The sequence below is a fragment of the Sylvia atricapilla genome, chromosome 1 (assembly GCF_009819655.1).
Source record: "Sylvia atricapilla isolate bSylAtr1 chromosome 1, bSylAtr1.pri, whole genome shotgun sequence".
In the NCBI taxonomy this organism is placed as follows: domain Eukaryota; kingdom Metazoa; phylum Chordata; class Aves; order Passeriformes; family Sylviidae; genus Sylvia; species Sylvia atricapilla.
In genome coordinates this window covers 66,653,056-66,678,935 of record NC_089140.1, presented here as the reverse complement: position 1 = coordinate 66,678,935, position 25,880 = coordinate 66,653,056, and the positions used below count along the sequence as shown (strand labels likewise).

Here is a 25,880-nt window from a genome sequence, read left to right as displayed (position 1 = left end):
TTACCACATAGTCTGTTTCCTTCAGTTGAATTCCTTTATGCTCCAGCTTAGGCCGTAGTGTTGGAAATGAAAGACCAATCCTGTTTTTTGTTCCCAGGTTGAAATGGAGCAAGTGAAGTGGGGGTTTGATGCAGCATCCATTGAGCAACAAATTAGTGAGCACAGGAGAACTCACAATGCCATCGGAGACTATCGTTGGCACCTGGACAAAGTCAAAACAGATCTGGTAATTACTGTCCTCCCTTACAGATTGCTTGGTCTAGGTGTACAGCATTGGCTTACTGGCATTCCACCACAAAAAAGGAATGTTGAAAAGTTCATCATCTTTTCAGAAGGCACTGGTGTCACGATAGCAAACACTTTCAACTCTTAACTCCTCGATAATTTTGTGCTTCACTTCTTTCCTCAGAATTTTAAAATAAAAATTTAGTAGCTGTTTAGCTTTTTGTTGTTGTGCACCAAGACTGGCAAATAAAAATTGCCATATTATTTGTGAGACAAATGACTAAGAATGATTATTCTCACTTGCTGTCTCAGTATATTAAACAGGAAAGTGAAAGAATAAGGTGAGTGCTCAGATGCAGCCTTGAGTCACCAAACCTCCTATGAAAGGAGGTAATTTTGGGCTAAGATTAAAGCTTTTCTTAAGTGTTGATATTATTAATTTTTTTCTTTCCTCTGAGACTTCTGTTGCCCTCTGAATTTTGTGATTAGAATAAAGAAGTGGCTGAAAATGCAGTGTTAACTTCCTCTCCTATCAGCCCAGCAGTTAGGTATAGGAGACAGAAGGCTTATTTATTTTCCATTCATTTTTTCTCTTATTTGGCAGGAGAGAGAGAGTTCAATCTAAAGAAAAGGTAGTCTGTTCTGGAGCCCTGATATCTCAACCAAGCTGAAGAATGAAAAGGATTTTGCTCCCTTTTCCCTTCTGCTTCAAATAGGAAAGGTGATAGTCTGCCCTGTGGAATATCAGTTCCAAGGCTGGGCAGGTTCCCAGCTATAGAAATGGGGATGAAGACTGTGAGCTAGTATAAAATACAGTATGAGCAGACAGGCCCAATCACCAAAGCTTGCTCCAGGACTAGCTGGTGTAGGAGTTTGGTGCAGAAAGAAATCTGAGTGTTGTTTTGGTATTACAGATTATGTGCAGACTTGGTTATATTCCAAGCATCCCTGAGTAATAAGTTTGTCCAAGCCTTGGTTTTGTACTTCCTGAGTCATCCAGTGGAGCAAATCTGCTATTGACAGATGTCTCTTGCAGGCATTTGCAGGTTACCACTTGCAATTATTATGATATTGACACTGTAAAGGAAATACCAGCAAATAGGCAACTTGTAAAAGGCTCACTAAGTATTTGCTGTCTCTCTTCCAGCGGGAGAAGGCTGCGGTTCATCAGCTGGAGGAAGAATATGAAGGCCTGCTGGTAAGCACGGGATGTGGTCATTTCTGAGACCCTGTTTGCTTTATTAACACCTCTGTGATTGCCAAGGGGCTTTTCAGGTTTTGACAGATGACAGATGCGCATTTAAATAATTCTATTCAGCAGTAAACTGAAAGTGCTTTGTAGTTTCTGAAAGATTCATTTTGAGTCATGGCCTTGAGATTAATGCATTGCCTGCTGTATAATTGACTTATTCCCACAAGGAAGTTTCTAGTTTGCACTTGGCGAAGGGAGTTGGTCACTAAGCAGGTGAAGAGTAGAACTCTACCTCCTTAATGGGAGTAAATGTAGTGATGAAATTAGGCTGTATATGGAACTTAAAAAGTTACTCCAAGGTGGGGCTAGAACCAAATTCCATGTAGGGCTGTGCATCTTCCTTGCTGTGGATCTTAATGTAAAACACAGCGAGAATCTTATGCAAATGGTTTATTTAAAACTTGAGATTAGAATCTGATTCCTGGCAACCTGATTTCAAGTAACAGGATGTGTATTATGATCTGAAGACAAATAATTTTTTCTTCAAGTGTCAACTATGCAAAAGATGCTGCTGTAACATCAAGAATGTACCATGAGCAGCAAATGCAAGTAAAAGGATGTAAAATGTTCAGAGATTTCTTGTGCTTCCCTCCATGCCTTTTTGTTTGCCTTGCCTACATGTCTGCTACATGTGTGTTTGAAATAAGTTTGAGAAGCTGCTAACATCAGGTTCCTGTTGTTCTATAAATCCTGGCATGTTGTCCACTGTCCATTGCCAACAGGTTTCATGATTCAATAAACCCAGGCACATCTGCTGTCCATTTCCAGCAGGTTTTACAGACATGTGGGTTTTACTGTTATTTTATTAAAAAAAAAAAAAAAAAAAAAAAAAAAAAAAAAAAAAAAAAAAAAAAAAAGAAAAGGAAAAAGAAAAAAAAAAAAGCCATGCTGTGCTCTTGACTTCCCTTTCTCCACCCAACTCAGGCATTTATGTGTTTATGGCTTCTCATTTCTGTACTTCCTTGCAGAAATATTCCTTTGAGAGAATGGATCAGCTTCGTCAATTCCAGAACCTCATCCAGGCCACCAGCAGAGAGATCATGTGGATCAATGACTGTGAGGAAGAGGAGCTCCTGTATGACTGGAGTGACAGGAACACTGATATTACCAGGAAGCAGGAGTCCTTCTCTGTAAGATAGCACAACCTCCCTGTGCTTTCCATAGGCCCTCTCTTGGAATAGTCAGGGAGGAGCAGCCTCTCTTGGGAGGGAGTCATCACAGGGCATTGCTTCACTCTTTTGAAGTCCCTGTTTTTTTTTATCAACAGTTTTCAATAAAGTACTATGCAATAACGTTTTGAGTCAGGACAGGACATTTTTTTGGAGGATTTTGCACCCATTCAGTGAGCTGTCCTAGTTTATTTTGACCTTGGAATGTGGCCTTCTTGGTACAGTCCACTACAGACCAGTGGTCACCACAACTTGTGCTCACAGTCATTGTGCTGGCATCCAAACTAAGGGACTTGAATCAAGCAGTTTTAATTCTCCCTGTTGGGACTGGGCAGGAGTCAGAGGTCCATGTATTTGGCCCTGGTTATCTGTCACCAGGAAGTAGAGCATCTCTTCCTCTGGTGGTTCTGCCAGCAGCACACCGCGTGCACAGTCAGCTGTAGTTTGCCCTGCTCCTTGTCTGTGGGTGTGTAGGGAAATTGAGCATGTGTGTTTGTTTAACTGGTATTGGTTGGTGCTTATCACCAAATTGAAAAAGGAATTAAAGTTCACACTATTATGGAGGTGCTTTTTTTTTTTTCTTGCCTTTTTTTTTTTTTTTTTTTTTTAGTTGTTTTGGATGTTGCAAGATGCAGTCATTTTTACTTCCATCATTCTTAAGGCAGAATTTTGTGTGCTTTGCTCTCTGAAACAGCAAGCCTAGAGACAAGAACTGAGATGATTGCACCTTCTTTGATTCTACAATCTTCATAATTAACTTCAGTACACCTAATGGAAACACTGTTAGAGGGGATAATTTTACATTGTCACAACTATTTGGGAAATTTTAAGCAAATCATCCTGTGCAGTGTACCTTTGGAGTTTGTTTAATGCTGTGTTTTGGTTATTTAGAAACGGATGAGTGAACTGGAGCTTAAAGAAAAAGAACTCAACAAGCTAAAGCAAGAAAGTGACCAGCTAGTGCTCAATCAACATCCTGCTTCAGACAAAATCGAGGTGAGTTAGACTTTGTATGATTTTACTTGCTCCTCTAATTGCCACATGGGAAAAGTTCTCAGTGGAAGTTCACATACAAAATGCTGCATTTGGGCTCAAGAAGGGTTTGCCTGCCCAAAATCATGCCCATTTTACCCAGCTGTATGAGCTGCTCTAATAAATTTTGCTACCTTCCTGTACAGACCTTGCCATTAACAACTGCATGGTGACAGATGCAAGCAAAAATTAATTCTAATTTTAGGGAGTTAGCTGAGTGTGTTGAAATTGCTGAATCTAGTTTGAGCTGACTACAGTGCAGAAGTTATGGTAGGAAGTGAAGGTATGTCATTGCTGTTCTGCTGTCTTAGTAGGCATGTTGTGAAAAAAGCCACACCCTTTGTTGAGGGTTTATGTTTTATCCAAGCGCAAATACTTCCTGCACCTGAAATTCATAGTGCCTTTCTCCAGCTTAGCCAAGACACTCTTGCTTTCACAGCTTAGTGTACACTTACATTTTAATTAAAAAGGCTGCAACAATTTGGAAGTCTTCATTTTATTAGGAAATGCTGTAGTTGTTGCAGTTTCAAAAGTGCAACAACAGTAAGAAGTCTGCAACAGAAGAAGCTGAAGGAAAAAAAATCCTTTCTGCTTTTCAATTTGTTTACTTGGTTAACTGTTATAATATTGTGTAAAATCCTATTTCTCCTGTAGTCAGTTTCTCTCTTAAAGGAAAGATCCTTGTAACTCCAGCAGTGAAATGAAAGTTGTGTAGAGTTTTTTAAAGAATATACATTATGGGTGTTTGAGTATTTTGAATCTAAAAACAACCAGCATAAAATGTCATGTTTGGGGGTGTTCCCTGAAAGAAGAAGAACATGGCCACTTGCAGCTGAAACACTTCATTTTCACTACTGTTTGCACATTTCACTCCTTTTTGTTAATGCACCTGAGGCTTTATTTTGATCAAACAAATTCAGGTCATGAACAGGTTTCTCTTTGTGTCTCACAAGCAGGTATTTAACTCATTTCAGTTAGATGGATGCTTAGAAGTTGGGAAACCATTTGCATGAATTACATGGTTCTGCTGTGCGTGAATTTATTTTAGCACATTTTTCATTTGCATTTGTGTGAAGCGTAGATAATTTGGTTGAGGTTGAGATGTGGGAGAGGGATCAGTGAGGTGGCCTGAATTGTATATATTACGTATGTGAATGTTTTTCTTAGGCCTACATGGATACATTGCAAACTCAGTGGAGCTGGATTCTTCAGATCACCAAATGTATTGATGTTCATCTGAAGGAGAACGCGGCTTACTTTCAGGTGAGTAGTGATGTGGAAAATTCATACTACTTCTATAAACAAGTGTGAATCCCATCAAAGATATATTTATTGTGCATAGCTCACTGTTGCTGTGTTATAAGTTGTGCCAGAGGTGAACTGGGATTTTTCATTAAAGGAGCCCATAATTTTTTAGCAGACATTTTGAAGAGCTATGCACAGCCAAATTCACGACTTTTCTCCCGTAGTTCTTTGAAGAGGCCCAAGCCACAGAGTGCTACCTGAAAAACTTACAAGACTCTATCAGAAAGAAGTTCATCTGTGATAAGAGCATGTCACTGCCAACTTTGCTGGAGCAGATCAAAGAGCTGGAGGTACTGTCACACTTGCCTGACAGGTTATGTTCTGTTTTTCTGGGAAATCAGCTGCTCTCTTTAGATACCAAATGTAAACCCAAGCGCACTGCAGTGTTTAAATACAGTACTGTATGAACTTGGGACCATTATATTTTTAAGTCCAACCAATTCCCAAGTTCCTGACATGCTAACAAATGAAAAAAGGGAATACTTTTATTCTTAGGTGATGGAATAGATTTTGCCTCAAAGGATAAATGCATTTTATAAATGATTCATCATGTCACTCTATCACCATAGTCTCTTTGAAAGGATAGAAGTCAGCTTTTTAAACTGTTTTCTTATCATGAATTTAGCACTACAGTTCCAAATTGGAGAAAAAATGGTCAATGGTGTAAAAGGCCAATTGATGAAGTCAGGTTTGAAAATGTAATTGTTCCCTTTTTTTGTTAGCATTCATTTTGTTAGATTCTTTCAATTTGTGCCCCTGTTTCTTAAACACCACTTTCACCACGTTGAAGATCTGTATGAAAAACCTGCTATGCAAATTTTGCAAACTTTGCATCTTGCCAGAGCTGCAAAGATACTTTGTTAGATGTTTCTGTGCTCTTTTTAAAACTGCAGTTTTACACTGTAGGCCAAAGACTCATCCCATTTGAGCTAAAGCAAGCTTTGCCTACTATAAGGTCCAGATGTATCCCTCTCTTAATAAAACAGTGGGAATAGATGCCTTTTCTTTTTAGAATAAATTTGTAACATACAAATAATCTTTGCAGAATGAACGTGAGAGAATTCTTGAATACAAGAGGCAAGTGCAGAGTTTGGTCAATAAATCCAGGAAGATTGTGCAGCTGAAGCCACGTAACCCAGACTATCGAAGTAACAAGCCCATTATCCTCAAGGCTCTGTGTGACTACAAGCAGGATCTGGTATTGTATCCCTTTTTGGCTGTGAATGAAAATCATGTAAACTAGAAAATTGCAGGTTACTTAGTTAGCAAACCATTGAGCTGATAGGTGTAACCTCTTTATCTGCTTTTGGTCAGCTTGAATTTCTTTGGCAGAAGAAGCTCTGCCTTTCTTGCCATTATGAATAAACAAGTAGATTCTTATTGATTAATAAATCTAGTTGAAATTACTATTACTAATCTATAAAGTAGCATTAATACTCATATTTCAAATTAGAACTTTAAAGTCTTGTTGATAATCAGGTTAAAATTGTTGTACAGATGCCTCTCAGCATCCACACCTTTTTCTCTTTTGGTGATTGTTCACCTTTTTAGTGCCTCTCTGGATCTTTAGGTGAGCAACTCATCTAACAAAAGTGAGGATTATACAGTTATTCATTGGTATTCCCATTTCTTTTCTGGATGGGCTATGAAATGAATAGTGATGTTTTTTCGTCCTCCTCAGTATGGAGGCTGCTAGGGTTTATTTCTAGTTTTTTTCCTTAAGCAGTAAACTTAGATGTGCTTTCTGCTTATGTGCTTTTTCCTGCACGATGGCCACACCTGTGGCTGTCTGGTGTCAGGATTTCTGGAAGTTGGAGCTGGTGAATCTGGCTCTGCTACACTTACTCCCGGTCCCTTTGCAAATATGGATGCAACACTAAATATCCTCATGCCTTCAGCTCACTGGCTGAAAGCCATGCATGGTGGCACAGCTTACCAGGCCATGTGTCCTCATTCAGTCCTTGTGGAGGCAAGCCCCAGTCTGATAATCTGCCAGACTGGCAACTGCTCAGAGTGTTCCCTGCCTCACTCTTGGGCTTTTTTGGGTTTTCTTCATGTGGAAACCAGATTCAGGGATATGGGGTTGATCTGTACTGATCTATTGCCCCAGTAGGAAGCTGAGATGCACACCCAGACCTGGCTGGGAAGCACTCCTGCTTCTGTGATCTAGGTGCATCTTCCTTGTCTGTCTCTCCTGGAAACCCCATCTTGCTTAACTAAGGAACAATGTTGGTCTGCATCCCTTCCAGAAAACGGTGCGCAAGGGAGACGAGTGTATCCTGAAGGACAACAACGAGCGCAGCAAGTGGCTGGTGACGGGCCCCGGAGGAGTGGACATGCTGGTGCCATCTGTCAGTCTTATCATCCCACCCCCCAACCCACTGGCCGTGGATCTTGCTACCAAGTGAGTTGCTGCCTGAGTTTGGACACTTGCCACTGGCATTAGAGTTCACTCAAAACAGCAACCAGTCACAAAATATGTTCTGTGTCTTGATCAGAGTGCAAGATGCCCCTAAAGGTGGGGGATTAAGGGCTAGACCCTTGACTTGAGGAAACTCACTTCAGTGAAACTTGCTGAGGTCTAGGTTGCGGCCTATAACTGTTTAAACATTAATGTCTATGAGGTTTTTCTCATCTGTACTAATGAAATTCATGTGTAAATTAATTTCCAAGATTTTTTCAAGTAGAGAACGAGCCTTAACATCTAGTGGATGTTTCTTGGGATGTTTTGTAGCTGTGCTACAAGGACAGATGTATTTTGATAATTTTTTTTTTCCCTCATGCCAGAATTGAGCAATACTATGAAGCTATTTTAGCTTTGTGGAACCAGCTGTATATCAACATGAAGAGCCTGGTGTCCTGGCATTACTGCATGATTGACATTGAGAAAATCAGAGCCATGACTATTGCCAAGGTAAGACACCAGCTGGCCTTGCCTGCAGATCAGAGGCATCCACAACCTCTTGTCTGCTGTCCAAAGCAGACCCTGCAGTATCCTGTGCAGGTGTATGTTCTACAAAACCATGGGCCTTCCTTTTGCTAGGTTACACAAACATTCACATACGTGGAAGTTGTAACTTTATTAAGGGAGAAACAAAATGCTTTCCTACTCAAACACCATACAGATAAGCAGGAAGATTAGCTAAGGGAATTGATTGCATACTTGCTCTACTTGTTTCCCACTGTACAAGTGCATGGATGAACAGAGTAAGAGGTAGAATTTCAAACTGCTCCTAAGGTATGAAATGATGCTAGCAAGGATAGGTTAACTCAGATGGTACTCTTAGCACCATTCTTTTAGAGGCAGCTTAGTTAGGATTTATTCTAAAGTGTGATTACTTTGGGGTTTTTATAGGTTTATTAGTTTGTTCCTTAATGATTAACTAGTCATAAAATTTCCCCAATTGCTTTTCTTTTTTCTTGTATTTCAAAATTCCCTTCTTCCTTTTTTCAGCTGAAAACAATGCGTAAGGAAGATTACCAAAAAATAATAACTGACCTGGAGATCCATTATCAAGAATTCCTCAGGAACAGCCAAGGCTCAGAGATGTTTGGTGATGAAGACAAGCGAAAGATGCAGTCTCAGTTCACTGATGCTCAGAAGCACTACCAAACCCTGATCATACAACTGCCTAATCAGCCACGACAGCCACAAACAGGTTTGTTGTCATCCTAGCTTTTGTAGAGTTTGGATTGCTGGGGTCTCTTTGTTCCAGAGGTGGTAGGTGGTGCATTCTTTTTATGTGAAAATGTTCTCTTCAACCTATGAATGGGAATATGTTCAAGAACTGTTCTGCAGTCTCCCAACATAACAAAACTGGCCATGCACCAGGAAAGATTTTGTTCTTCCTTCCTTTGGTGGGAATCTGGGAATAGCGCTCCAAAATTCATGGAACTTGCTGGGAGAAGAGGAATTTAGTCCATCTGATACGTTTTCTGTTATTAGGGAGAATAATCTTATTGCTGCATTTTAGGAACCAAGTTTATATTTTTGTGAAGGAGAGTTTTCATTCCCTGAAACAGTTGCCTAAGGGCCCAGGTCTCCCACCTGTTCTCAGTTCTACAGATCAGCTCAGTGCTTGGATCACTTGGGCACTGCCTTGGCTTCCTATGTGTTCCTGCTCTGTTCTCTGGCAGCTGATGCTTACCTAATTCATTTTACAGTGGTCCCAACTGAGACCTGTCCCTTGGGTTCTTCAAACACCATTATTGTTAATGAGAGGAACCGAGAGCATGAGAAGCAGGAGGCCTGGCTGCTGATGGAGCTTCAGAAACTTCGGCGTCAGATTGAAGCTTCTGAGATTCAGATGGTTCAAAGAGCTCCTCTTGGAGTGGATCAAGGAGCTATGCACGACTTTTCAGCCAGAATAAAGGATTTAGAGGTAACTGTGGATATTTGTCTTTGAGGATCTCAAGCTCAGTATGATTTTGTGCTGCAGTTCTGTTTATGATCAGCTGGGAAAGACACACGTCCTGTGTAGAAAATTCTCAGTTGAAAGCTAACCATAATTATTTGGATTAGAACTTACCTTCCAAGTACAAAAAGTTGACTTTTGAATTTTAAAAATCAAATTCTGCTGGGCAAGGAATACAGAAAGACCTGATGTCAGGTAGCTGTGATTTCATGTTAAGCCTCATCCAGAGTAAAGTACCATTAAAATCCTTTTCCAAGGGCTTCAATTAACCACCTATCTGTAAAGTGCTGTCTGTGGGATATACACTGGATACTGAAGACTTACTCTCCCTCTCCTAGCTTTTTAGATTTGTAGGAGACCATGGAGAGAGGATTGGTACAAAAAGGTAACAGGTTCAGCATCCAAGAAATTCCCACGGGGCAATGAGGTTGCAAAGGTCTCAAGAGCAGGACCTTGGCATGTCAGAGCTGAGTTTTGGAGTGCAGGTGCTAAAAAAGACCTATGACCTATTGTGGACAAAAAAGAAACTGTTCAACAGTGCTTGTCTTGAAGAAAGCAAGCTCAGCCACTTCTTCAGTCCTCAGTCAAGATGGATATGTTAGAGCAGACTGCTTGGATAAGGAGACCAAATCTATATGAATATAGAATAGAATGATCATTCAGCCAACCAGAAATGTGTAAACCAGGCATTCTCTTCTTCCTTAGGGTGTGCAGAACGACTCTCAAATAATGGCTGAAACCCTCAACAAGCATAAGGACTTGCTGCCTAACTTCAGAGGCTGTGAGAAGTATGTGTACTTGCAATCAGAGATAAATGCCCTCTTTCAAAAACTGGAAAATATTAATGGTGTTTCTGCTGGCTACTTAGACAGGTAAGTAAACTGAGGCTATAGCAATAAATATTCACTTTCTCCCATATTTCTTAGTCCAGAAAGCTGCCTTTTGTTATCAGTAGTGTAAAGTTACACCTTCTTCTCTGCAAACTGTGTACATGTTGATAGGAACAGACACTTGAGTGAATTTCTTCTGTTTTCTGTAACACTTTAAAAAAAGGAAGTGAGAATTGTGGGTATCACAAAAATTTCTTGTTACCTATACTCTTTAGCCAAACATCTGCAATTAATTTAAAATATCACTGTTCTTCCTTAGTCCATAATGGATTTGCCTTGTATCATTTATTTTAGCTTGAATGCGCTGAGGTGTCTGCTCCAGGTTATTCTGCAAACAGAAGATGTGATCAGAGTTTTTGAAGTCAGACTGTCTGAAGAGGAGACTGTTCCTTTGGATCTTGATAAAGTGGAGGCTTATCGGGCTTGTCTGAAGGTGAGAGGCCAAAACCCAAGGACACAGCAAAACAAAATTGGTAGCTGCCAGCACTGATCTACTGAGTTGGGGAAACCCTTCCAGAATGACAGGAGATAGAAATGCTGATCTTGTTGTATTTTATGTATAGACATACAGTGTTTTGTAAATCAGGCATAGTGTTGCTGGCTGGTCAAGGGAGGGGATTGTCCTGCTCTGCTGTGTGCTGGTGCAGCCTCCCCTTGAGTCCTGTGTGCAGTTTTGGGTGCCACAAGATTAAAATATATATATCTATATAAAGTTATTAGATAGCGTTCAAAGGAGGGCTGTGAGAATGGTGAAGAACCTTGAGGCAAAGCCATGTGAGGAACAGCTGAGGTCACTTTGCGTGTTTAGTCTGGAGAAGAAAAGCCTGAGGGGAGACCTCATTGCAGTCTACATCTCCTTCATGAGAGGAAGAGGAGGGGCAGACACTGATCTCTTCTTTCTGCTGACCAGTAACAGGGCTTAAGGGAGCAGGAAGGAGCTGTGGAAGGGGAAGTTTAGGCCGCATATCAGGAAAAGCTTCTTCATCCAGAAGTGGGCTGGGCACTGGAACAGGCTCTCCAGGGAAGTGGTTGCTGCACCAAACCTGACAGATGTCAAGAAGTGTTTGGACAGTGCTCTCAGGCGTGTAATGTGACTCTTGAGGGTGTCCTGTGCAAGGCCAGGAGTTGGACTCAGTGATCTTTGTGAGTCATTTCCAGCTCAGGAAATTGATTCTATGAAATTGTTGAAAGTATTGAAAGTAATATACAGGTTATTACTTCTTTCACCCCCTGATTGTTGCTGCCCCCACAGCAAGAGCAGCTGCATGGAAGGTTTCTGTAACCCACCTCTGTATGCAATTATCTGTATTTATTTATATCAATAATGAATGTGGATTCGAAGGCAGTATCTCCTTTCTTGCATACAGCCTTGTTAATCACCCTCGTTGTCCTCTAGGTGTAACAAGTAAATTTGACTGTTATTAAGCGTCCTGGTTCTGCTACAGAGTCTAGGTCAAATCTTAGAGTGAGAAGTATCCACCCTGTGGAAGGGGAAAAGGGGAATAACTGCTTTGCTGAGCACAAAGTTCTCTTGCAGATCCAGTCTTTCATCTGCTTGTATCTGCTGGTCCTTTTGTGCACTGAATGCATTTGGGAGAACAAGAACCCTCATTATTTTCTGTTCTTACCTTTAGAAGGGAGAAAGTACGTAGGCAGTGCAAATGGAGCACAACCTAGTTACCTTTTTATCATGTCAAATGAGAACTGCAGTTCAGTTGCTGGGAGTTGTTCTTAGCTGGTGTAAATTTGAACTACACCAAAAAAACCAAACAAACAAAAAAACAAACAAACAAAAAAAAACCACCAAAAAAAGCTTGAGCATATCCCCGAAGGCTGGGATCCATCCCTGTGACTGGGTGATGCAAGGCAGACCACTGCCTGTGCTGTATGTTCCATTTGGTGATGCTCACAGTATGCAAGTATGTGTACCTAAACAAGTGTGTGTGTGTGTGTGTGTGTGTGTGTAGAAATATCTCCATGGAAGATGTTTATAAAAATGTAAATAGGAAAAAAAGAAAATCTCTGCACATTTTTAGGTGTTTAAAAACTGGATATGCCACTTCTGAGGCTTGATTCCACAGCTGTTGCAAGCGCAGGAATCGTTTATACTTAAGTGAAAAATTTTAGTCAGTTATTTCTAGGAACAAGCAAGACTCTTGTAACTGCTCTTCAGAGCTCTGGGAAACTGAAATGTTGGCTTCAGAGTATAGTAGCAGAGGTCTTTGGTTTAGCAAATGATTTAGTCTAGTTTTAAACACATTTTAAAGCCCAACTGTTTACCAAAATAGGTGTTTCACTTTAAATAGGTTAAATCCAGCTGACATAGTTTACTAAGTTAAAACAACATCTTTAGATCCCAGCATGCTCTGCATGCTGTTAAATTGGTAAAATATCGCTATCTTCTCAGGAACAAATTAAATGACAATATTATTATTTTTTTTTTAATCCAGAAAATGAAGGCAGACCTAAATATGAAGAAGTCATTACTGAATACTTTGGAAAATGAGCTGCAGAGAACACTTCAGATTCACTCACAGTCTTGCCAGTCCTACACCCTATATGACATGGACATTGGAAAGTACTGCGACAAAGTTACCCAGCTGATAGACCGCTGGCAGAGGGCTGATAAGCAGATAGATAACAGGTTTGCTCATGTTTTCATAGCCTTTTCCTTACTGCTATTGCTACCAAGATCATCTTAGCAGTGAAGTCTAAAAGAACTGATGTGCACTAATCTTTGCTTCCAAAGGACAAATGGTGACTTCAGGGCAGTAAGACTCGAGCAACTGTGAATAGGTTGAACATACTTCAAAAGGAATTGTGTAAGACCCAGCAGAAAAATGTAGTTAGCCATGCAAATGTCTAACCTATATGCTAAAGAGTTGTTCCATTTTTTTTTCTATTTTTCAATTCTTGTAATGTTCTTGAATCAAGTACTTCTAGTCAGCATTTTCCCCCTCAAAAAACCAATCATGCTTATTAATAACCTCAACACCCTGTATTTAAACGTTAAAAATGTAACGCTAAGAATTAAGTAACAAAATCGAACCTTGAACCTGAATTGTGAACTGAAGCCATATTCTGACCCTTTGAGGGGGAGAGGTGGAGGCTGGGGTATGGTTTTAGTTTTTTTTGATTTTGTTTTTATCTGAGGATAAAATGTAGTCCTAACTGGTTGCTGGTTCTTCAGTGAAAATTGAGAACAAGAAGTCAGCGAACTTGATTTTTATCACTGCAAGTTTTATTCATCCCTCACTTTGATAGGAAGGCCCAACCTCTCAACCTCTATGTACCTCTATTACAGAGTTACTCAAAAGTGAGGTATTAAAACCCCATACTGGGTGACTAACAACCAGTACAATTCTCATTTATTTAAAATTTTTTGTTTAGAATCTCCTTTTCAGAGCTTCCCATAGTTTAATGTAGGTTTATCTCTGTGTCTTATTTCTGGAAACTGTGTAAAGAGAGAGAAAGAGAATGGATTTTCCATTTTGACAGGTTTTTTTTTTTGTTTGTTTTGTTTTTGTTTTGTTTTGTTTTGTTTTTTTTTTCCCTAGATCATGGGATTTAGAAAGGCAGATCAAACAGCTGAAAACCTACCGAGATCTCTACCAGGCTCTGTCCAAGTGGATCTGTGATGCCAAGCGCCGGCAGGATTCCATTGAGTCCACAAAGCTGTGTGATTCCAACACTATAATGAGATACCTACATGAGCAGAAGGTATGCAGTACCTGAATGAGTTGTCTTCAGTTACCTGGATTTAAAATCGTTTCTCTATACAGAAAATATCAGTATCAATGCAGTCTGCAGTACAGTGACCTGTTTTGAATTATAAAGTATGCAAGCTACCAAAAAACACCACATATGTCGAAGGCAGGAGGGAGGAAATATTATTGCCCTCATTACTTTCTGTCAGCACTGCAACAGATTATGAACAAGACTGTGTTTGGCTCCTGCACATTCACTGACACTTCTACACATCAGCTTTGAATTAAAGGAACTGTAAGATGGTGCAATTTATGGGACAAATTACAGCACAAAAAATACATTTAAATACATCTAAGCTGAAGTCAAGGAACCCTGGCTTCCCAGATCTGGGGGTATTTCAGTTTCTGGGTGTTCTCTCTGAGAAAAAACCTTCTCATGGCCAAAGAGCTTGCTGTTGTAAAAACTGCACAGCTACAGGTCATTTCAGACCTCAGCTTCTGAGATCTGCAGTAGTCTGCTGCTGCAGGTGCTTTCTGTTGGAGGCAGCATGTACGGGAGGAAATACTGGCAAATCTTACAGGAGTGTTTCATGGCTCACTTTTCTCTTGACAGAACTTGCACAGTGAAATCTGTGGGAAGCGAGACAAAGTTGAGGAGCTTCTCAAGCATGCAGATCAGTGCTCAGCTGCAATTAAGGTACTTGGATCTCAGCATTTTTGTGGGGTGTGGTTTTTCATGGTTGGACACATCCCATTGTCTCTGCTCTGCTGATGGGTGAAAAGTCAGCTCCGTGATGTGTGTGTACAGAAATTGCTGGGGTGAAGTTCTTCCCCGTACAAAACACAATGAAAGCAATTTGTGTACTTGCCACCTGAAGACATGCAGCACATACCAGTGAGATCTTCTCTTCAGGTGAATCAAAGCCTCCTTCTGGCCAGACCAAATTTTCCAGTTCACATGTTAAAAAACTTAAGGAAGTCAAGAACAGATTGATACTTAATGAATTAGATCTGATTAGGATCTGATGTAGGAGGCACGACAAATGCAGATGAGCAGGAGGAATGATGTGAAATAGCCATGAAAACCAATAACATATAGATGGAATGGTTTTGTGGTCCTTGAATTTTTATGTCACCTTTATATATGTGCTTTCTCCAGCACAATCTTACTCTCTGTGACAAAGATTTTGCTATATATGTGATACAAAAGAGATGCAGAGACTGTTATTTCGGCTGAAGTTTTGGTGGAGAACAATACTTAGACCTGTTACTCCCATGAATCTTTTTGTCTCCATGTAGCCCTCAACTTACAGAAACCGTTATCTTCTTGTTTTTGTAAAATGTTTTTCATCTTTTTCCCTCGTCATTCTCGTCCATGAATCTCCCCAGGAGTTCTTGAACTGATGAGCTTCTGTTTATGACAGAAGCTGTACATGGTCAGAAATAGAAAGAAGGGAAAAATGTAGTTTTTCAGCAAGAAAACAAAACCCCCCAAAAAACCCCCAAACTTGCATTTTCTGAAATAGATTCAGAACAGAGAGTTCTTTGGCAGTTTCTAAATGGGTCTTGCTTTTGTCTTGTTTTTCAGGATTATGAGCTGCAGGTTGCTTCCTACAGTTCGGGGTTAGAAACATTGCTCAACATACCTATAAAAAAGAGTGTGGTTCAGTCTCCTGCAGTGCTGATTCTGCAAGAGGTACCTTTCTTCCCTTCCTCTTCAATCTTCTGAGTACATTTGTTTGTCTGTGTGAGCCCTTGTGAGTCATATCCAGCTGTATTCTAACACTTACAACCGTCACTGGTAATGTGCTCGAAGCACGTAAGCACAACGAATTAGTGCAGAATAGTCATTGTGCTGTAAAATCAGACCTGAGCTTGTTTAGACATTAGATTAGCCCTCAGGAATTTATCTCATCCCTATGCAGTGTCTGCTGCATGCATAGTGTGAGAAAGGTGGATTTGTGCCCCGAGTGGTTTTAGTCACTTTCAGCCTGGGAATTAACTGCTATTAGAAATTTGACTTGGGTTACTTGTGACTGTCAGACAGGAAGAGTGTGATGAACCAGGAGATGAATGCTTGAATTAATTATCACATTAGCAGTGGGGGGCAAACAATCCTGAAAAGCTAAAAAAGATGTGGATTTTTGTAAGGAAGAATTTACACTTTTGGGGTCCTCAGAAAGTTGTGTGAATCTGTGAGGTGGAGAATCTACTTTTTACTTTGTCGAGTGATGTATTTGCTCAAGTAGATTGAAATCCTTAAAATGATCTGAGCATAAATCTGTTCGTGTCTAACTCTAGTACAAATTGCTAACAATTCTGTTTCTTTTCAAGGCTAATGAGGCTCAGTCCCGCTATATAGAGCTTCTTACAAGATCAGGAGATTATTACAGATTCTTGAGTGAAATGTTAAAGAGCATGGAGGATTTGAAGGTATTCTAACTCTTTTATTTTCTGTAGCTTTCATTCTTGTCACAGAGTAGAAAACTATCACTGATCAGAGGCAGAAAGTACATTATAAAATAGCTCACAAAACTATATCCAGAACTCAGAGGTGTCCTACAAAGGAGGCATGTTAGCAGTGTTATGAATATTTTGTGAAAGAGTACAGTGTTTTACAAAGTGACCTCTGAGGTACTGTGTGAAGTGAGGTAGAGAACTGATCCCCTTGGTAAATAGGTGGTGCTCATCCAGGCACATGAGCAATCCTTCCCTGCCCATCCTAGCCTTGATCTTAGTGACAGCACAGCTACCTCAGTGCTGAAAACTTGCACCTTGTAGTTGGGGGGACTGCATTTTAGACCATATTCCGAAGCATTTGGAAAGAAGCAACTTCTGATTTGATACAGCTAAGTGAAACAGAGAGGCCCATTAAAGAAATTGTGTATATAGAATGTGATTTTCACCTATTCAAAAACTGGGTAGGTTCTAAAGGTGACTATTTTATACTTTGCTGGTGAACTTCTGCTGCACCATATTTTACTATTAGTAATGCACCTCCCTCTCCCTATCAAGTATCTTTTCCCCTTTGAAAATCATTATATGCTGATTTCAGAATAAAGTTTGACTCTGAATAAATAAGGATTCCAGAATTTGTCTTGACATTAAAGAAAAAAACCTGAGATTTAGCTCTCATTGAAGCAGTGAAAAAATTTACTTTTCATTTTTTTTGTCAGTGTTACACATGTATATTTTATTGCATGTAATGATTCTGAAATAGTTGTCACAAATATTTATGGGAGCTTTTCTGTTTGTTTTTCTGCTATCATGTTGCAGATGAAAAACACTAAAATTGAGCTCCTGGAAGAAGAACTCAGACTTGCTAGGGATTCAAATTCAGAGACAAGCAACAAACATAAATTCCTGGAGCAAAATCTGCAGAAGTACCAGATGGACATTTCTCAGCTGAAGGCAAAGCTGATGAGTTTGGAAGAAATGAAAAGACAAGCTGAAATGGATGGAAATTCTGCTAAGCAAAACCTAGACAAATGCTATGCCCAAATAAAGGATCTAAATGACAGAATAACCAGGTTGACTTATGAGACTGAAGATGAGAAAAGGAAAAGGAAGTTGCTGGAGGATAGATATGAGCAGCAGAAGAATGACTATGACCAACTGCAAAAAACAAGGCAAAATGAGAAAGACAGCCTTGGTTGGCAAAAGTTAGAGTCTGAGAAGGTCATCAAGGAGAAGGAGTACGAGATAGAAAGATTAAGGGTTCTTCTTCAGGACGAAGGCACACGGAAGAGGGAGTATGAAAATGAGCTGGCTAAGGTAAGAAACCAGTTTAGCGAGGAGATGAGTAATTTAAAGAACAAGTATGAAACAGAAATTAATATTAAGAAGACAACAATCCAGCAGATAGCTGCACAAAAAGATGATGATGCAAAAGGCCTCAGAGCGCAGGTTGACAGACTGACAAGAGAGAACAGAGACCTTAAGGATGAGATTGTGAGGCTGAACGACGCCATTCTGCAAACAACAGACCAGCGGCGAAGGGCAGAGGAAGATGCTCTCCAGCAGAAGGCTTGCAGTTCTGAGGTGTCACAGCAGAAGCATCAGTTAGAGCTGGAGCTGAAACAGATCATTCAGCTTCGTGGGGAAGACAACTCGAGATACAAGCAGGCTCTTGAGGAGGCTGCCTCAACTATTCAGGATAAAACTAAGGAGCTGGAAAGGCTAAAGCTTCAGCTTCAGGATGAGGCTAAAAGCCGATGGGAGCTTGAAAATGAATTGGCTAAGGTAAGAAACAGTTATGATGAGGAAATTATTAGTTTAAAGAACAAATATGAAACTGAGATTAATATCACAAAGAACACAATTCACCAGGTCACCTTGCAAAAGGAAGAGGAGACAAATAATTATAGAACACAGCTTGATAATGCCATGAGAGAAAATAGGAATTTGTGTGAGGAAATTAGGAGACTGAAGAATACAATAAGTCAAACAACAGATAATCTACGGAAAATAGAAGAGAATGCTCAGCAGCAGAAGGCAGCTGGCTCAGAGCTTTCTCAGAAGAAACAGCAGCTGGAGATTGAGCTAAAACAAGTTATTCAGAGACACTCTGATGAAAGCATGCGGTACAAACAGTCACTTGATGATGCTTCTAAAACCATTAAGGAAAGAAACAAAGAGATTGAAAGGCTGAGAAAGTTGTTGGATGTAGAAACAAGTCAGAGGAAAGAAGTGGAGGATGAGAACAGTCAGTTGAAAAGAGTCCAGTTTGACCTGCAGAAGGCAAACACGAGTGCAACTGAGACAATTAACAAGCTGAGGATCCAAGAGCAGGAACTGGCCCGACTGAAAATTGACTATGAAAGAGTTTCACAAGAGAAAAAAGGCAGGGATCAAGAAAGTGCAAAGTTCCAGAGCACTGTAAAAGACTTGCAGATCCAGAAACATAAGCTGGAGGAGGAACTTTGCAGACAGAACAAAAATTTAATGGAGGAAACATCCAGGAGGAAAAAACTGGAGGAGGAAATAGAAGGCATGAGGAGATCTCTGAGAGACCAATCGGTTAAAATAACTAACCTCACACAGCAGATAGAGGAAGTATCTATTGTAAAGAAGAGGAATGAAGATGACCTTAGACACCAAAGAGAAGTATTAGATGGTCATGTGAGAGAGAAGCAAAGATACATGGAGGAGTTAAGAAAATACACGTCTGATATTGAGGCTTTACGTCGCCAGTTGGTCCAAGAGCAGGAGCAATTGAAGCAGGCTCACCTACGATACGAGCACTTACAGAAAACCTCTGAGGAAAAAAGCAAAGCCTTGAATGAGTGCAAAATAGAGATCGAAAGGCTTCAGTCTCTCACCGAGAACCTTACCAAGGAACACTTGTTACTGGAGGAGGAGCTGCGAAATGTTAGATTGGAGTACGATGACCTCAGAATGGTCAGAAATGAAGTTGATGAGAAAAATACCACCATTGCTGAACTAAAGAATCAGCTTCAGATGAGCAGCAAGCAAACCCTGGAACTTCAGGGGCTGCTTAATGATTTACAGAAAGAAAGGGAAAAATTGAGACAGGAAATTGAAAAATTCCAAAAGCAGGCTCTAGAGGTATTCACACATATTTTGATCCCAGCTTTACTGTTTCTCAAATATATAATTAATTGCGGTGTTGATTTGGGCAAATTAATTCACCCTTTGCTGTGTGAAGTCACTGTACTTGTGACTAATGTCCACTTTATGACCCTTCCTCTTGGTTAAGCTTTAAATAAAAATGGCAGGATTTGGCCACTTCCTTAGCCTCTTTACTCCCTGGGAACTGTTCTAGGGAGCCATAAGCTCTCATCGCCTAGGAGAGCCTTGTTCTCTGGCCTTGCCCCAGAAGAAATCTGTGTTCTGTGCCAGTGTCCAGCAAACCATCCTAGGGAAAAAAATGGGAGCACCTGGAGTACCACTGTGCTTTAGCAGTTCGCTGCTGGTTGTGTGCTTCCCAGGCTGTTTCAGCCAGGATGGGTTAAAGCCGTCATTTGAGGCTGACCTGAGTGCTGTCACAAACTAAACTGGCTGAAAACCCCAGGACCAACAAGCTGTCAAGGTGCTGGTTAGCTGGGTAAGGTGTTGACTCCAAGTGAGGATTAGAAGTCGTTGTCAGCTGTACTTAAGGTACTAAAAGCCTATCTTTCATGGAGTGTTTTGGGGATTTATGTTCCTAAGTCACTAAGGACATTTGCAAATTTTACTATTGGCCCTTATTTCTTAAACTTTAGGTGACAACATAAACAAGTTAAAGAAAACATTTTTTAATATTTTGTTCTTCTGCCTAGTTTCTTCTACAAAGAGCTACTCTTTAAATATATACGAGTGAGCACTTGTAAAAAAATTTTTTTTCCCCTGGACTTGTCCCTTACATTTCTTTTCTCATATCCTTTATTCTAAAAATCCTAATACTGATATTAAAAAAATACTAACTTTTGGGATTATATAACACCTGTGCATATATATATATATACACACAAACATGTATATGTGCATGTATTACAAGTAGATAAACTCGTATTCAGTTTAATATGGCCTGCATACAAATGTGCATGTTTGTGGGTGTTTGTGCATATGCATATATGAAGACACTGCATGAATTAAAATGGAAGGCAACGCAGGTAACATTGTTTGGAGTGACATGTGAAACTATCAGGAAAGCAAAAATTGAGTCATATGTTTCCTTTTTATCCATGTATGACCAGTCCTTAGCTGATGCAAATTTCTGTGGATTAGTAGGACTGCCAGGACATCTGCTGAGCATCAGGCTATTTATGAGTCTTAAATGCTCTGTGTATTTGTCAGTGTACTGTGAGAAGTATCAAAAAGTTACAGGGATCTAAATCAGCTGAAGATCAAGGCTGTGGGTAACAGAATGAAGTCTCTTGAGTCTCTGGCATACTGGAGACACTGTAAGTGAAGGGATAATGTGCCTTCTCTGGTTTATGTGTGTCCATGTCCTTGGATAAGGCACTACTGTGACTAGAATGTTTTCCAGTGGGAGCTTGCTGCAGGTTAAATGACAGGCTGGAGAGCATTGTAGGCAGAGGGCATAACTCTAACCCGCACAAACTCTAACCATCCTTTCTTGGTTTATTTCTCCTCCACAATTGTAGGCATCCAGTAGGATTCAAGAATCAAAAAATCAGTATAGTCACATTATGCAAGAAAGAGAAACCCTGCTGATAAAAATGAGTGCTTTGGAGCAAGACAAAGCCAGACTGCAGAGATTAGAAGAGGAGCTGAACCGTTTGAAAGTTACCCTGGAATCAGAATCACGTTTGAAGCAACGCCTGGAAAGTGAGAAGCAACAAATTCTGAATGACCTCAATCAGTGGAAGAGCCAGCACTCCCGGACAGAGGAATCCATAAGGAAGATCCAGTGTGAGAGGGAGAAGAGTGAGAGGGAGAAGAACAGCCTGAGGAGTGAGATTGAAAGGCTGCAGATGGAAATCAAACGGATTGAGGAGAGATACCGGTGCAGACTGGAAGAGACCGCTGTCAAAAACCAGTCAGAGCTGGAGTCAGAGCGTCTCAGGCTGCAAAGAGAGATTGAGAAACTCAAGCAGCGCCCGTATGGGGCTCACAGATCCACACAGACCGAGGAAGACTTCTGTATTGATGCCTCCAAGCTGGTGTTCAGCGGGCTGCGGAAGAAGATCACAGCCATGCAGCTGTATGAGTGTCAGCTGATCGACAAACTCACACTGGATAAACTGCTGAAGGGGCAGAGGTCGGTGGAAGAGGTTGCGGCTGACATTGAACCCTACCTCAAAGGAGCAGGTGCTATTGCAGGGGTGTCCCTTTCGCCCAGACAGAAGTACTCTTTTGTTGAGGCCAAACGGAATCAGCTGCTAACAGCAGAAAATGCAGTCCTGCTCCTAGAAGCCCAGGCAGCAACAGGAGGTGTGATAGACCCACATCGAAATGAGATATTAACAGTGGACAGTGCTATCGCCAGAGATCTGATTGACTTCGATGATAGAGAGCAGATCTATACAGCAGAAAAGGCTATTACAGGATTTAAGGATCCTTTCTCAGGCAAAACTGTCCCAGTGTCTGAAGCCATCAAGAAAAACTTGGTTGACAGAGAAACCGGAATTCGTCTGCTTGAAGCCCAGCTGGCTGTAGGAGGGATTGTTGATCCTGTCAACAGTGTTTACCTACCCAAAGAGATAGCTTTATCGCGTGGGTTGATTGACAAAGACCTGTACAGGATGCTAAACAACTGCCAGGGCAATACAAAGAACTTCATTGATCCCACCACCAAAAAGGCAGTCACTTACATGCAGCTGAAGGAAAAATGCAGGATTGAACCACACACTGGTCTGCTCCTCCTTCCAGTGCAGAAGAGGAGTATGTCATTCCAAGGGATCAGGCAGCCTGTCTCAGCAGATGCACTGCTTGAGGCTGGAATCATTAAGGAATCAACAAGGAATGACTTGGAAAGAGGTGCAATTACAGTGGAAGAAGTGAGTGAGAGAATTATTGATTTCCTTCAAGGCTCTAGCTGTATTGCTGGTATCTACAATGAGGCTACTAAAGAGAAACTTGGCATTTACCAGGCTATGAAGATAGGTTTGGTTAGGCCAGGGACAGCCCTTGAACTCCTGGAAGCTCAGGCAGCTACAGGGTTCATAGTGGATCCTGTCAGCAATGTGAGGCTGCCTGTTGAGGAAGCTTACAAAAGAGGCCTTGTTGGAATTGAATTTAAAGAGAAGCTTCTCTCTGCTGAAAGAGCTGTCACTGGGTACAAAGACCCAGAAACTGGAAACATCATTTCTCTGTTCCAAGCAATGAACAAAGAGCTCATAGAGAGAGGCCATGGCATTCGTCTGCTGGAGGCCCAGATTGCTACTGGAGGGATCATCGACCCCAAAGAGAGCTACCGTTTGCCAGTGGAGACGGCCTACAAGCGTGGCTACTTCAATGAGGAGCTCAACCAGATCCTCAGTGATCCCAGTGATGACACCAAAGGGTTCTTTGATCCCAACACAGAGGAAAACTTGACCTACTTGCAGCTGAAAGAAAGGTGCATAAAGGATGATGCAACGGGGCTCTGCCTTCTGCCCCTGAGAGAGAAGAAGAAGGTAGTGCACACCTCGCAGAAGAACACCCTTAGGAAGCGCAGGGTAGTCATTGTAGATCCAGAAACAAACCGGGAGATGTCCGTTCAGGAGGCGTACAGCAAAGGCCTCATAGATTATGACACCTACACAGAACTAGCTGAACAGGAGTGTGAGTGGGAAGAAATAACTATCACGGGATCAGATGGCAGCAGTAGAGTAGTCCTTGTTGACAGAAAAACAGGTAGCCAGTACGACATCCAGGATGCCATTGATAAAGGCCTGGTGGAGAGGAAGTTTTTTGACCAGTATCGTTCTGGCAGCTTGAGCCTGACCCAGTTTGCAGACATGATTTCCTGCCGTAATGGCACTGACGAGGTGTTCCGGCACGAGTCCGTGACTCGGTCTCCCACCGTGCTGAGTGTCAGGAGTTCTTCTTCAGTGATCAGGAGCGGTTCTTTCTCAGAGACCCCAGATGAGTGCAGTCCCATTGCAGCCATATTTGACACGGAAAACTTGGAGAAAATCTCCATTTCAGAAGCTATACAGCGGGGCATCGTGGATAGCATCACAGGGCAGCGGTTGCTTGAAGCCCAAGCCTGCACTGGTGGCATCATTTGCCCTACCACTGGCCAGAGGCTTTCACTCCAGGAGGCCACTAACCAAGGCATCATCGATCAGGATATGGCCACACGTCTCAAACCAGCCCAGAAGGCCTTCTTAGGGTTCGAAGGCATAAAGGGTGGGCGCAAGAGGATGTCAGCAGCTGAAGCAGTGAAGGAGAAATGGCTGCCTTATGAGGCTGGGCAGCGGTTCCTTGAATTCCAGTACCTCACAGGAGGTCTCGTGGACCCGGAAGTGCGTGGAAGAATAACCACTGAAGAAGCCATTAGGAATGGATTGATTGATGGCCGTGCTGCCCAGAAATTACAAGACACCAACAGCTATCCCAAAATTCTGACCTGCCCCAAGACCAAGCTGAAAATATCCTACAAAGATGCAATGAACCGGTCAATGGTGGAAGACATCACCGGGCTTAAACTGTTGGAAGCAGCCTCTGTTTCCTCTAAAGGCATATCCAGTCCCTACAATGTCTCCTCGGCACCTGGCTCTCGCTCTGGCTCTCGCTCTGGCTCACGTTCAGGCTCACGCAGTGGGTCTAGGAGAGGAAGCTTTGATGCCTCAGCAAGCTCTTCATATTCTTACTCATACTCAGCCTTCAGCAGTGGGTCTATTGGGCGCTAGTAACAAGTGAGGGGAGGCATCTGCATTTTATTATCATTTAGATTATTCTATATTCCATTTACTAAAAGAAAAAAAAAAAAACAAACCACCAACCAAAGTAACTCAAAGCAAAGCCTTGAAGTCTTTTCTGGGTGTGTTACACTTTTCTTCTGAAAGAGCTGTAAAATGCTTGAATGCAAACCTATAGAATATAGATTAGGGAGTGCAAAAGTAATATTTGTGAATTTTGAGTTTTGGTTCCCATTTCCTTTTAGTCTTTGGATTTTAATAGGTCTCTGTATATTTTAAATACTATATCATGTGCCTTCTCCTAACTGTCAACCTATAAGGTGATAACCGAGGTTTGAAAGTCTTGCAGTAGTTAGCTTTTTATCCACATAGACCTTTTTCAATTTCCTTTTATGAAAAAAAAGATATTAACAATATGGACAGAAAATGCCCTTAATACTGATTTAGAATCTATACCATAAACATGAAACTGTCTTTCAGATGCTCTACTTCTTTATGTTTGGCTAGCCATCTTCTGAAGTATAACTTGGTGGATGTAAAGGGCTATTATTAGGCTGGGTTTTTGTTTTACTATATACATTTCTACTGTTTTGCTTGATTTCCCTGTAACAACAACAACAACAAAAATCTAACTGTACCATGTGAGGTATTCTGGACAATAAACTTCAAAAGTTTTAAAGTATTTGGTGTGTACTTAATAATTTTATCTGTGGACATTCTTGGAAGTGCAAGTTAGAGAAAGAACCATTTTTAAAAGAAGGAGACATTAGCTTTGTTGTAAAAAATGCGCAGGCACATTACATTTCATGATGCTGAGCCATCACTTTTATTAATAAGGACTTCTGATTCTGATTTTTCAGTAGGAAAATGAAGATAGCACAAGTAATGGAAGTTATGCCCCAGAAGCAGAATGCCTGTGTGCACATTTGTTCATAGAGTTGATGATGATAATAGGAAGCATATTTCTTCTGCTTGTGATCCAGCTCATTGTCTCTGCAGCTACAAGGGACTGAGCCAGATTGTCCCTTACACATCCATGCAACTTTGGACAGTGAGCGGAACAAAAAACCAGCTGGCTTAGCTGGACAACTGTGGCACAGGAGCATCTTTCAAAACCTTAACGATTGCCTCTTGTAACAACTTTCTGCCTCTACTGTTGGCTCCTGAAAGCCTAGGTTGAGAAAAACACGGTAGTGTTTCAGTGCTTGTGTGATATCTTGCTGTCATCAGTTTTATGTAGGTAGCTGGCATCCTGCTGATTCCTTTTATCTGAGCTGAGAAACCAGAGCAGGCCTAAATGATCACAGTATTAGAGGACAGGAGTGTTTTGAAACCACTTCAGCCAGTGCAGAAAATGACTTGCATACCTGGAGGCTGTTCTGACCTCTCCCCCGTGGCACACAGTGCAGATACCTCTGGGTAGGCACAATGTTCTCAGCAGAGTGATTGATCAGCTACAAGAATTCAGTATGATTTTATACAGTGCTTTAGTGACAAAACTGTTAGTATAATTTGCCAGTAGCTGAAATACTTTCTTCGTTTTAGTTGTTCAAAGCACATACCTTCTTTTAG

The 25,880-nt window shown here is 41.1% G+C and overlaps 1 protein-coding gene across 3 annotated transcripts in view; it reads left to right on the top strand.

The window, feature by feature from the left end:
- DSP (desmoplakin) overlaps positions 1-24,920 on the top strand; it is a 39,082-nt gene extending 14,162 nt beyond the window's left edge. The window contains exons 5-24 of one of the 3 annotated variants that reach the window (XM_066324879.1): positions 98-226; positions 1,373-1,423; positions 2,446-2,607; positions 3,538-3,642; positions 4,846-4,941; positions 5,148-5,273; positions 6,029-6,181; positions 7,233-7,387; positions 7,771-7,897; positions 8,438-8,642; positions 9,148-9,365; positions 10,104-10,270; positions 10,583-10,721; positions 12,739-12,932; positions 13,846-14,008; positions 14,609-14,692; positions 15,584-15,691; positions 16,330-16,428; positions 17,272-17,769; positions 21,105-24,920. In XM_066324879.1, the coding sequence (XP_066180976.1) occupies positions 98-226; positions 1,373-1,423; positions 2,446-2,607; positions 3,538-3,642; positions 4,846-4,941; positions 5,148-5,273; positions 6,029-6,181; positions 7,233-7,387; positions 7,771-7,897; positions 8,438-8,642; positions 9,148-9,365; positions 10,104-10,270; positions 10,583-10,721; positions 12,739-12,932; positions 13,846-14,008; positions 14,609-14,692; positions 15,584-15,691; positions 16,330-16,428; positions 17,272-17,769; positions 21,105-24,299 (6,174 nt within the window). In that variant the 3' untranslated portion in view covers positions 24,300-24,920. Of the gene's footprint in view, positions 1-97; positions 227-1,372; positions 1,424-2,445; positions 2,608-3,537; positions 3,643-4,845; positions 4,942-5,147; positions 5,274-6,028; positions 6,182-7,232; positions 7,388-7,770; positions 7,898-8,437; positions 8,643-9,147; positions 9,366-10,103; positions 10,271-10,582; positions 10,722-12,738; positions 12,933-13,845; positions 14,009-14,608; positions 14,693-15,583; positions 15,692-16,329; positions 16,429-17,271; positions 19,564-21,104 lie in introns of all 3 variants that reach the window. The other 2 variants (XM_066324870.1, XM_066324861.1) reach the window with 2 other exon arrangements.
- The last annotated feature ends 960 nt before the right edge of the window (positions 24,921-25,880 follow it).